Source organism: Propithecus coquereli, unplaced genomic scaffold, assembly GCF_000956105.1.
Source record: "Propithecus coquereli isolate 6110/MARCELLA unplaced genomic scaffold, Pcoq_1.0 Scaffold30, whole genome shotgun sequence".
Lineage (NCBI taxonomy): Eukaryota > Metazoa > Chordata > Mammalia > Primates > Indriidae > Propithecus > Propithecus coquereli.
In genome coordinates this window covers 6140582-6154046 of record NW_012148619.1, presented here as the reverse complement: position 1 = coordinate 6154046, position 13465 = coordinate 6140582, and the positions used below count along the sequence as shown (strand labels likewise).

Genomic DNA, 13465 nt, shown 5'->3' with positions numbered 1-13465 from the left:
TTTGCTTGGGCTGCAAATCCCACAGAGTAAATGGCTTAAACAACAGACACTGATTTCTCAAAGTTCTGGAGGCTGAGAAGTTCAAGATCAAGGTGTCAGCTGACTCAGTTCCTGGCGAGGGCTCCCTTCCTAACTTGTAGATGGCCAAGAGAGAGAAAGAGGTCTCTCTCTCTCTTCCTCTTTGTATAAGGCCACCAATACTATCAAATTAGAGTCCCACCCTTATGACCTCATTTAATCTTAATTATCCCCTAAAAGCCCTATCTCCAAATATAGTCACACTGGGGTTTAAATCTTCAACATATGAATTTCGGGACATAATTCAGTCCACAGCAGTCACTATTTTTTTTCTGCTTCAAGGCAACCAAAGGGATGATAGCTGAGTTTTTGTTTGGGCTGGGGGCAATGGGGACCTGTCCTGGAAATACCTAGAGACAGGTATCTGGGAGAAACTTGTATAGTTTGAAAAGATCCACAAGGAGGAATTTATTATATTCTTCCTTACTTTACCACTAAAATATCACTATTCTACAAAGATTATGTTTTCCATGTATAATAAGAAAAATAAACATAATTTAAAAAAAATACATGAAAGGTAAAATATGAATTAAATTATGGTTATTTCACTTGGTTTTTACTAAGACCTACTTACATGAGACAAAATCAATGAATTTATAAAAATCTTTAAAAAGTAAATTTGAAAATAAGGCATTTTCAGTATAATTAAGTTCTAAAATATCTAGTCAGCTTATGACCTTTATATTGTTTTTCAAATCTAACTAAATTTATTCAAGTATCCTTTTTAAAGTGGGTAATAATAAATTAAATGTTTGTAATTTTTGCAATAACAAAAGTTCATGATAAAGGAACAATGTTCTATAAATAATTCCTTACCCACAATCTATTTTGTGAGTCTAGTTTTTATAGACCAGGCCTCTTCAGGGTGGGGCACAAGGGCATTGCAGAGCTATTGCCTGCTCCCTGTAGGCATGAGGTACTTGCCTATCCAGATCAAAAGGACCTGTTTCTCATTCTTTCAGTCTCTGCTCATGCATTCAGAACTGTTCCTGGGCTGAGAAAGAACACACTGACTTTGAGACTCTGTAGAATCAGAAAGATATTGCAGGATCGGAGGAAGACAAACGCTTCAGGAACATAGGAGGGGCTCAGGCAATCATAAATCAGAGAAAGATGTTGGTCCTGAAGAAAGAGCCACTAACCCTGGAGAGAGAGCTGCCTTGGTGCATTGATGACTGATGAGCCGACACCAGTTGGAGATGAGAGTAGCCCTAGCCATGTTCAAAGAGTGGGTGGGAAGGACATGGTTAAATCATCCAGAATAGCCACAGCAGTGAAAGCAGTTGAGAGAAAGTCTGCGTTGGATGGGATTCAAATACCATCTGGGGGTTTCATTATAGAAGGTAGAGTGAAGCACTTTGAAATGTGCTCTGTTTCTCATTCTTCCAGTAAAAGTACTAACCATTGAAACTCAGAGCTTCTTTGGAATCAGTGTCATTAGCCAGACTCCCCCAGTGAAATCTGAACCCTACCCTTCCCGCTGCCTATTTGTTTCAGACACACAGTCCCTTCTCCAGAGGTATTCTTTACAGCCTGGCAGCCTGAAAGGATACATGTCTAGCTGATCACAAAGAATCTCATACAGGCCCCTAAAGACAAAAATATACAGGATGGAAAAGGAAAACGAAGAGGTTAGAAAGAACTTTTTTTTTATAAAGCAAAGAAAGAAATATTAATAATATGCAGAAATTTTTCTAAACATTCTCTAAGTGTCTTTCTACACACTGAGGCTATATTAATCTCTATAAAACGCTGTTTCACTATGCCATTTCTTTATTCAGAGACAAGTAAAGGTTTAAGCGCTTTAGTCTGGGATAGTGTTATGGACTGAATTACATCCCCTCAAAAATCATGTTGAAGCCCTAACCCCCACTGTGACTGCATTTGAAGATAGGGCATTTAAGGAGGCCATTAAGGTTAAATGAGGTCATGAGGGTGGGGCCCTATTCCAGTAGGACTGGTATCTTCATGAGACGAGACACCAGAGCTCTTTCTCTCTTGGCCCATACACAGAAGAAAGGCCATGTGTGGACACAATGAGAAGGTGGCTGTCAGCAAGCCAGAAAGGGAGCCTCACCAGAATACAACCCTGCTGACACCTTGATCTTGGACATTCAGCCTCCAGACCTGTGAAAAAAAAAAAATAATTTCTGTTGTTTCTGTTTTTTAATACCCAATCTGTAGTATCTAGTTATGGCAGACTGAGCAAACTAATATATGTACTTTTAAACAATCTCTCCAGTCATCTCTCTCTCTATTTCTCTCTCCAACGAGCTTCTATTTAATATGCTTTATGAACTCTTAACACCCATACCTCTGTGTGTGGTGCCCCCCATACTTGTTAATGTTTGTTCTGCCTAAGATGTTGAATCTTACCCATTTCTCAAGTACCATCGGAGTTGCTGACTGATTATTCTGTAAAGCCTTGTCCCTCACCCTAGATGGGCACAGCGTTCCCCTGCTCTGAACTCCGATTGAACTTCCTGCCTGCACCACTGATTTGACCTTTATCACATTCTGTTAGTACTTCTCTCAGAGGAATGGCAGCTTCCTTATGATATATATTTTCCTTACAAAGAAACTGTGAATTTGTCATAAAAATGTTATATAGAACATATAGAAAAACACACAAGGAAGAAAAAATAAAGGTCACCCATAATATGACTGTCTAAAAATTCATACAACAATAAAATCCTTCCAGTCTTTCTTCTATATGTGTATATGCATGTGTATAGACTTTAATTCCATACGGTTTATATTATGCTTCTTTCACATAGTACATCTTAAACATCTTTATTGTCATTATTCTTTCTAAAAGGTGATTTTAATTGAATTATATAATAATATTCCATCCTATGTGCTATAATTCATTTAACCAATTCCTTATTGGTGAGTTTTTAAGTTATTTCTAATCTGGCTCTGTTTTAAATAGCCCTGTGATAAATATTCTTAACAAACAATATTTGCATATGTTCATAAAAATATCCTTGGGAAAAAGTTCTAGAAGTGCATTTTCTTATGATTCATATAGCCAAATTTTCCTCCAGAGAGTTGTACTTCCACCAACATACATACCCAAGTAAACCTTGCATATATTTTTTAAAGCTTTGCCAATTCGAAATATTAATTTAATGAGAGCACAGACCATATGTTACTTCATTCCTTGTACTGCTACTACTACTATTGATGTTAACCTGTCAATTATATAGCACTATTAAGTTTACAAAAATATTTTCATAGACATGAATTAGAATAATACTTCACAGCATATAGCACAGTGCCCTTCTTACATAAAGTTCATAAAAATTATATGATCGTGGAATAATAGTTACGGAATGCCTTTTATATGCTACACTGAAAGTCACATAAATCAAAAAATCATCCACCGACTGGATACAGATATACGTAATCTTTGTAAAAATCATTGTAAGTTTTTTTGCTATCCTGAATCTGATAGGCTGTCTTTTCCCATTGTCCCTTTCATACCCTTTACCTGTTAATCATTTCATATTCTCTCACTATTTTATTAGTTCTAGCAGCAATGGTTAAGTGTATTTTAAAACTTGGCATCTATAACATGAACTCTGTGATTTTCTAAAGAAACTACAGGGGAAAAAAACATTCCAACTTTGTTACAGTGCTTTTTCTAGGAAGTTCTCTTCCGAAAAACTTTCACTTCTTTCTAAAAAATCATTTTCCATTCTTTCTCCCAGGTGTATGAAGGTCCTTTACTTGTATTCCTAGTTTCAAGTATACATTTTCTGCATTTTTATCTTTCATTTCTCAAGTATAGCAAATTGGTTGTCAACGTCTGAGATGCAATTGCTCTCACCATTCTTATTAGAACTTCCTACCTAAGAAAAGTGGTCTTCCCTTACACTTTGAAACTGGACAAGTCTGCAGGGGCAGAACTCATCTGAGATGGCCCTGCTACTCTAGGTGCTCTCACCAGCTTCCATGAACTTCTCCAGGCTGTCTATTTCACCATCTTGCCTTTCCACCACCCCTCAGCAACATCTCATCTTTATGTGACTTTCTCTTGTCCCAGAAAAATTCATGAAATCATTTCACAAAATAAAAAATACAAATTACTATTTAAGATATGACTGCCACAGATGAGACTTAAAAAAAAACTATCAAAATTTATTTAATATGTGCCTAAAATTTTCATTTAAAGATTAGGACAGAATGTCAAATTTTGGAATTATATTCCCGAAATTATAAACAATAAATGAACCGCTACTCATCTTTTCCTTAGTCAATGTTTTAACTTTGGGAAGTAAGAATTCTGCCTGTTCTAAAACTGTAGGATAGTAGGAATATGATAGGCTTTCTCTACTGACTACTATTGTTTTCCTAATGCACAACAGATCTACTAAATAATTCATGATGAGTGAAAAAATTACTCTTTTGTAAACTGGATTTTTAATAGATGAGGAAAGTTATTTTTAAAATTTAGATTTCAGTCTTTGACTAGAGTGGGTTTAGCTGGCATCGCTCTCTGCTTGCCAAGTGTAGTATTCAGATTCATACATATGTTAGACAGCATTGGACTTCCCATTTTCACACATATAAGCCCATTTAGTTATCAGATCAACCCTGCAAGAAAAGTATGATTCCCATTTTATAGATGAGAAAATGAGGTTCAGTGAAGTAAAGTAATTTATCTGACCTAACAATTTAGAAATGCTAGAGCTGGGATTTGAACACTCATTTCACACTAGACTTGCCTCTGAAATAGTTCTACCCCAGGCATAAGTGCCGTATTCAGGTCTGCCTCCATTTAGATAAATCCATACTCGTTTCGTCTTGGGTTGTTTATATAGGCTGCTCTGCTTGGCTGTAGACACAGTTTGAGAATTTCTTTTGGATTGCAGTTCTTGGACTTCAGAAAGGTGTGCCTGTCAAAAAACGCCCAGAGAATGTCATGTTTAAAGAACTGTCTGTTTAGTGTGTGTAAAGAATGTGATGAAAGCCAAAAATATCCTGTGATTAAACTATATCGAAAAAATTTTAGGAAGCAACTTTTAATTGCATTAACCTCTCTTTTCACTGACTCTTCAGCAAATTCCCCTTGCTTTAATGAAACACTACAGGCAATAACAACCATTAGAGTAATAACAATAATGAAGCACTTATTTTGGTAAAGCACTGAACTTTCATTTATAATGTGAACAAATGAAGAGAGATGTGTTTCTGGACTTCTGCATGGTGTTTCTCCTACTGAGAGGTTTCTCTGCATCTAACAGATGAGTTTTTGATTAGAATCACAACATCGTTTCCTTTAACCAAAAAACACATTAAGGGAGTATACATGAATGTTGTTTAAGTCCTTACTTGCTGTCTTTTATAATACAGCAGCCACTCTTATACTTTGCCAGATCCCTGCCAGGCAGCTTTTTATCCTACTTCAAGCATGCCCTAGTTCAATGCTTTGCATTCATTCCCTGGTCAGTGATTTATCCGTCTTAGCTTGGCAAGAAGTCATATTTCTAGCAATGTCAATTTCTTTTTTCCAGTAACCTTGACTGAGGCACATGCCTAAGATTTAGATTGAACACATTCCACGAATTTGAGAAACCCTATTAAATAGGAACATATCATTTTGATGAAAAACTTCGCACAGCAAAAAGTTTTCCCTGGTCTCTCTCCCCAGTCCTCTCTCAACAGCTGACCTTTATCTTTTCAACTTTTTTATATCTCGCAATCCTGACTGATTAACCAATTGGACTGAAACCATTTTTTGAATTTTTCACTTCTGAATGTCTCCATCACAATTAGTATTTTGCTCCTTGCTCTTTTTACATATTAAGACATGCCCTTAGGAGTAATGAGCAATGAAGCCATAAGGCTCAACTTGACTACACTTATTACAATTACCTTTGTACATATCCACTGGGCCTTTTTCTCTTCTTTGCTAAGGTCATAATTTCTGGTCTCCATTCAAACAAAGCAGACTTTCATATGAGCTGGCTGTCTTTTAGATAGCTACTCTCCAAATGCCAACTCAATGTTTGGCATATGCTTATATGGCCATAACTGATCAGATGCTGAGAAACGTATTAATAGAATAATCTTAAAATTCAATATTGTACTTTTAAATGCTGGTAAAAGAGGCAGAGCCTTTAATGTTTGGAATCCTAACGAACATACCTCTGTATGTCTTATAAGTTCCATGAGTTTAATTTCCTCTTGAGTCTGCTTGGTCCAGCCTCCTTCAACCACCACTGGCTGCACAGGGCTCTTGGTGGGAACCATGGTGGCCGGCTGACATGCTGCTACTCGCCGCCCTGAGGAAACAAGTCTCTAGAAATTTTGTTTCTGATGATAGGCTTTCAGATTTCAAATAAATTGGTTTGGCTTTCTATGCATAAATCATTCCACCTAGGAGCATAGGCTAAAATACTAAATATATCATAAAAGCAAAGATGCCTAAGGTAATAATATCTAACAATACCTCTTCATATAGGAGCTTGAGGCTTTAAATAGTCAGGATACGCATACTCACTCTACAGATGGCAAAGAAAGATAACATGCTGACTTCCACACTGGCCCCAGCCTCACATCCATGATATGGTTCAGCAGTAATTTAGTCAAATAGAATTCATGACCTTATATAGTTCCTATCATCTCTTCCAGTCTTGGAACATATGTTTTGTTCTCTTCACTAATAATAAGCCTTTCCCCCACAATTAGCTTAGCAGCCTGGGGATTAAATATTTCTAAAATAATATTAACCCAAGAGACAGGAGCCTCTTTTTTCCTATCTAATAATACCCTGTGAGCACGATTAGTTTCTGACACCTCTGCTGTGCCCTCTATGCTGTTAAGATGCTGTGGTAAGAGAAAATATTTATTGGAATATTGTATTCTAAAGAATCACAGGCACAATTTAATGTGTGGTAATTCCAATTTATACATTCTTTCAACTAAACCACTTAAAATTCTAATAAAAGAGGGTTTAAAAGTCACATTTATGAAATTGTTTGTTTTTCTGTGTTGAAGATATACTCAGCTCTGAGTTTCATACTGACCTCTAAATTTCTTAAGTAAAAACAATGCTTTCTCTTATGTATTCTTTCCAGAAATCTATCTTGAGCAAATAACTATGGGTCAGGCATTGTGCTGGATAATGCAAGTACAAACATTGTCTCAAATTTGGAGGGGAAGGCAGATGTCAAGGAAATGATTACACCAATAGTTGATTGCAATTATGCTGCACCATGGAAGTATAGGGTCTATAACAGCTTCTAACAGAAGTTGTTAACCTAATCTGAGGCATCAGAGAAGGCTTCTTTGAAAAAGTAAACACTTAGGTTGATAAAATAATAAAACTACTAAAATGAAGTTGAGTCTCAATTTTGTTGCCAACATACTCTTAATGGGCAGATTTTCAGACTATGGCTACAAACAAAACTCTTGGAAAATAATTCAATACTTGCAGAGGATAAAGCATTTGTGCTCTTGTAGCTTAAGTTTATGGAAATAGATCCAGCAATAAAAATAAATGGTAGCAATGACTTTTCAGAGAAACCAGAACTCTATGTAGCTAATAAGGATTCATATGCAATTTATGGATGTGGAAAAAGCATAATTGAATCAGTCAATGAGTTACAGTGACAATGTCATTAGTTTTGGAGAAGACCACAGTGGTACCTCACAAATACATAATACGAATTTATACTAAATAGTTTATCTACAGCTCTATTTATAGAGGGCAGATAACATTAATTTATGACACATAAACTTTTATAAATAATATTTCAACAAATATTTTATTTATAATGCATTTTGAACACTAAAATTTTGTTCAGATAAAGACAGTTCAGCAATAGTTTATCATTTATACTGTTGAGAGCTGGGGATTGAGTATAGAAAATAGGAAAAAAGATCATTATGCATGATTTGGTTTTTGTCAACTTGCTTCTAATGGTCTTGAGAAAATGAATGCATTTGCACTATAATTTTCATAAAGAGACATAATGTCATCACAAAAGGTTTTAGTTTGGGGAAAGGTTTTTGTAATAAACTATTATTTATGTAGGTAAGAATAACATAAATTGCAACCAAGCAATAACATACTGAATAATTTATTTTTATTTTCTTATTACATTTTTCCATATATCCTATTTTATTTCACATGAGGTCAGGGGATAGTAATGATAATAGCTAACTATTAATGGGGCATACTTCTTCCCTACTCTTCTTGTTCCAATTCAAGTGAATGGAGAGCCACTGATATTGCAGATGGTTTTTCTGATTGGAAATTGGGAAAAATAAGCTGAGAATTCTTGACCATTTTTACCATTTTTTTCTCTCAGATGCTAGAGAACATGAGTGCTTTGCTGTTCTTTCATGCTAGATAGCTCTCTCCATTCCCCTGCCTTACTGGAAGGCCCACCTTTGTTCAGCATCCCCTGTGTCTGGAAGGGTATGTCCACCCAATTTGGGCTTTTGATTGCAGATTTATTTAGTTTTCACACTAAATTAAATGCTTCGGCATTGCCTTTATATGTGACTAAGGTGATACTTAACCTGATCTGCCATTCCTGAGTTTTATTTATCAGTTTTATAACCTCAAGTGGGAAAATGGGTTGCCTTCTCAGGCATTCCTATACCAATATTTATTGAGTATTTATTATCTGTTAACCATGTAGTAAATATTTAACATTGGTTACTTAATCATAAAAACTCTACAAAGTAATTACTAGTATTACGATTAATATTAGCATTGTTCATGCTTACAAATGAAATGTACAATCAGTTCAGCACAGTGTTTTGTGCATAGTATATGCTCGATAAACACTTATTGCATTTACCAATGGCTACAAAAATACAAAATAGTTGACTCAGCAACTGTTCATACCTCCCATATCTCCCATTTTATACAACCCTCAGGAAACTCACAGTCTTATAGGTATTGCAGTTAATGGGCTAAGACATTCTTATTTGTTCTAATAATCCCAACAGGTAGAAAAAGGCCTTCCTCATAGTAAGTATTTTATAAGCATGTGTTGAATTTATATTTAATAGCAAAAAACATACCAGTTTGTCAGTAGAGACAAGATTTATCCTAGCACTAAATTCTGAGAGTAACTACATCAACGGATCCCTCTGTAATGGACGTCAACTGGCCAAATATAGACTGCTTTTAACGATGATATTATAGATGATGCCAAATGAACTTTAAATGCCTTTTCAATACTTAACTGTAATAAAAGCTGAAGACATGATATAAAATCTGAATTCAGTAAAGGCAGCTCTGCCAGCTGCTATTTTCAGTATGTTGCTTTCTATTGATTTAATTTGATACAGGAATAGAGCTTAGAAAACTCACTGGAGTGAATGGTCGAAATTTCATTCATTCTTTAATTCATTCTACAACTATTCAGAGAACAAATTAGAAGAGTACAGAATTTATAATCTAACATAGGAAAGATAGTCACATAAACAGGTAATTAGACTAATGTGATGAGGACTATCAGAGGGGATGGTCAGGGTGTGATAAACCACATTATCCCAGGCTTGGAATGTTGAGGAAACTTCTGGGAAGAAGCAACAAGTAACCTAAAAAACAGAAAACAAATAGGAGCAACCCAAGAGGACAGGAGATAGAAGACTTTGGCGCAGAGGAAACTGAATTATACCAAAAGCTCAGAGTTAAGAAAGTCTATAGTATGTCTGAGGGACTAAAAGAAAGTTAAAATGTATGGAGATCAGTGGGCAAGGAGAAAGGGGAATTTAAAAGAGAACAAGATCATAAAGGGCCACTGTGTGTTTTTCGTCCATGGTTTCTTGATTCCTAACTCCCATAGCCCTTGTTACAGTCTTTTGTTATAATGTTGGGTGTGTTAGCCCTCAGGAAACAGGATCTCTCTGACCTTCTCCTGCTTTCCTTTCACCTGTCCCAAGGCAGGACTCTAACCTTCCTCCCCACTCCCAAACCCCTTTCTGAAAGTCGTAAGACTCTCACTGCAGAGAGGGTCCTGCACCATCCCCTGGGAGAAGAAATGCTGATGTCATGAAGTGTCCATAAAAACCCAAGATGAATGGGTTAGGAGAGCTTCGGATAGCAAAACACAGGTGGTTCCTGGAGAGTGGCATGCCCTGGGAGGACATGGAAGCTCCTTTCCTTATACCCTACCCTCTGCATCTCTTCATATGTATACTCTATAATAAACTGGTAAACATGTTTCTTTGTGTTCTGTGAGCTGTTTCAGCAAACTAATGGAATCTAAAGACAGGGTTGTGGGAACCCCAACTTAAAGCAGGTTGGCCAGAAGTTCCAGAGGCCTGGACTTGTGACTGGTGTCTGAAGGGAGGTAGTTTTGGGGACTGAGTGACCAACTTGTGGGATCTGACACTGTCTCCACAGTGTTGGGATTGAATGGGAGGACACCCAGTTGGTGTCCACTGCAGAAATGATTGCTCACTTGGTGATGGGGGAGAAACACTTCCCCACATTGGGTCACAGAAGCCTTCTGTGTTGATGATTGTTGTGATGTGAGAGCTAAGGAAAAAATGTTTGAGTTTTTCCAAAGAGTCACATTAAAGAGTTTCAACTTCATCCTAAAGATAATAGGGAGCCTTGAAAAGTTTTATGCCTAGAGTACCATAACACCTTTGCATTTCTGTATAATCACTTTAACTCCAGAATGTCACCACTATTCATAGAAGCGAAACTACTGTCACGACTAGAAGCACGAAGACCGGTTAGAAAACTGTTACACTAATGCAAGAAATAGATGACGTTAGCTTGAACTTGGAAGATAACAGTAGGGACTGAGAGGGTTGGAATTCATTTGAGATTAACTTGACAGATTCAAAGTAACAAGACTTACTGAATATTTGCTTGGGAAAGGTGAGAGAGAGGGAGATACCAAGAATAACTCACAGGTTACTGAGATGGAACACCCGGGTGGACAGTGGTAGAATCCACTACTAGAGGAAGCAAAGGAGGCATTGGTGTGGGGATAATATGATAGCTTTACTTTTGGACATGTCCATGGGATATTCAAGTGAAAATGTCTAGTAATAGGAGTAGTAGAGGTTAGTAGGAGTAAGAGGAGCTTTTCACTTACACCCAACCTTTCTTTTTGTAAGAACTGGACAATAGTCATTTCAAACCAGAGTTCTGTCTAGTGCATCTAGGACAAGTTGTGCTGTTTATTGAAGCAAGATTCATGTGCGTTTGACACAAGATAGTGTACATACTCAGGAGCTGAAATTCTGCTATGGCAATTACAGAGCTTGAAATGTGTTCTGTCCTAGACTAAAGTCCATAGTATATTGTTTTTCCCCAAAGAAACATTTGTATCTCAAGTGCTGGGAATAGTATAAAGGTCAGGAACCCAAGATTCTATGATAAAGAGAATAGAAGAAGAGGACACCAACTGATCACTTTGGCATATTTTACCCTGCATAAAAAGGAGGAGTCATTTAAGTTACTGACATTGGCTTTTAAAGATTTTAGTACTTCCTCATTTAGATTATTTAAAAAAAAAAACAAAAAACAAAAACAAAATTTCTTCCCTAGTATACCAAAGGAATGGCAAGTTTTGTTTAAAGACTAATTCATAAAATGTCACTTCAGGGATTATTTCTAAAGCAACAGGATGGGTTATCTGGCCCAGACACACTCCTAATTTTTTTAATGTATACATAAGCCATGTGGTATTAATTTTAATATAAAATTACACATATAAAATTAGTACAAAAAAGATATTAAGTTTTAGACTTTACTCAACTGATTTATGTAACATAATATTTATATAGTACTCATTGGTTAAACACCTGGTATATAATGTTAGAAAATAACCATCAGCAATGTGAAGTTACATTTTGAATTAAACATAGTGATGCTTTGTCTAGTTCATACTGACCTTTTAACTGTCTCATTTTGTGTTTCATGGTATCCAGATCAGCCAAAATTTTATCCTTTTTTAGCCAGTTCTGCTTCTCTAATTTTTCTGCTTCCTGAAAAGCTAGAATAATAATAATACATGATATTTTGTCTTTCATTATTTTATCAACAGTAATTTATCATGTACACCAATAATTTATAAAGAACTTTCTGCTTCAAGAAATAAATTCAATTAGAAACAAGTAATTAAAAGGTAAGGGTCATTAAAAGAAACCTCATTTGAAAGATGACAGGGCTTAAGGCATTTCTTTATGGAATGGAGAGGGGGAAAAAAGAAGAAGAACGATGCTGTTTTATTATATAGATTTACCATATGCAATAGCCATATTTCATTTTCTACTTCCACAAACTATTTGGAGGTGATGAAAGCCTGGCTTGGAACCATTCATTTTTTAAACATCCACCTACTGCCTAAAGGGTGCAATTCTTAAAAATGAAAATGTGCAGACAGGTCGTCCTCAGTGTGAATTAAACTCATTTGTTATTTTCTAATGCATACCATTATTCTCAGTCTTACAGACCAAGGATCTCTTTATCAACTAAATTAGACATTTTTCCATGCAGAATGCTCCATTCCAGTAAGAAAAAAACAGACAATTGTGCAAATATGGGAATATAGCTATCCTTGTGCACATATTAATTGATGGTCCTCCTGTTCTTTGCATAAATGGGATGTTATTATGTTGACATTATACACATTTAATTCATTTTCTTATGATGACATAAAATCTATTTCTCTCTCCCCTCATATACTTATTTGAAAGAAAGCAAAAACAAAAAACTTACCATTTGGAGGTAGAAATGGTTCACCACAAGATACCCAGATGGCAATAGGATTTCTAAGGATGAGGGCAAGCACAGACTCATCAATACCATCCAAACTATCAGATGTCACAGACTTTGGAAATAATTTGTTTTTCATGTTCATTCTCAGTTTTTCTGGGGGAAAAAATAACATGTCTACCATTGTTCAATGAATAAAGAATAAATTTGCTTTCTGAATTCATTTGTTTAGTCAATATATTTCATTCTTCATTAATAACATGATTTAAAGAAGCATTACCAAAACCAGAGATCAATACATAAATTTGGTCAGAAACTTAATATGCAATCAAAGAATTTAAACTAATGTGATTGAAAATGTGTTTTCATTCCTTTCTTACACATCACCTAGAACTGAAAGAAATTTGACATGGCTTACCAAAATATCTACTCTGAAATGGGAAAAATAAAAAGTTAAAAAAAGCAAGTAAAGGGGAACAGGAATATAGGAATCGACTAAAGCCAAGGATAAGGTACCTCAGTATCCTTATATTTTTAATGAATAATAATATCTATCTCATTCTGCTATTGGGAAGATTAAAAGAAAAAAAGTAAAGTGCTTCAAAGAAATATTGTTCAGCCTATTTACTTTGGTAAGCATCCAATAAAAGCTAGATATTATTTTTATTATTGAACAGAAAT

The 13465-nt window shown here is 35.6% G+C and overlaps 1 protein-coding gene across 1 annotated transcript in view; it reads right to left on the bottom strand.

Moving 5' to 3' along the window:
- The window catches only part of DCDC5 (doublecortin domain containing 5), a 157259-nt gene that overhangs the window by 9342 nt on the left and 134452 nt on the right, over positions 1-13465 (bottom strand). Inside the window, exons 14-17 of the mRNA XM_012649549.1 lie at positions 12788-12940; positions 11961-12062; positions 6232-6368; positions 4809-4979 (exon numbers count right to left, since the gene is read on the bottom strand). Coding sequence (XP_012505003.1) covers positions 4809-4979; positions 6232-6368; positions 11961-12062; positions 12788-12940 — 563 coding nt within the window. The remainder of the gene's footprint in view (positions 1-4808; positions 4980-6231; positions 6369-11960; positions 12063-12787; positions 12941-13465) is intronic.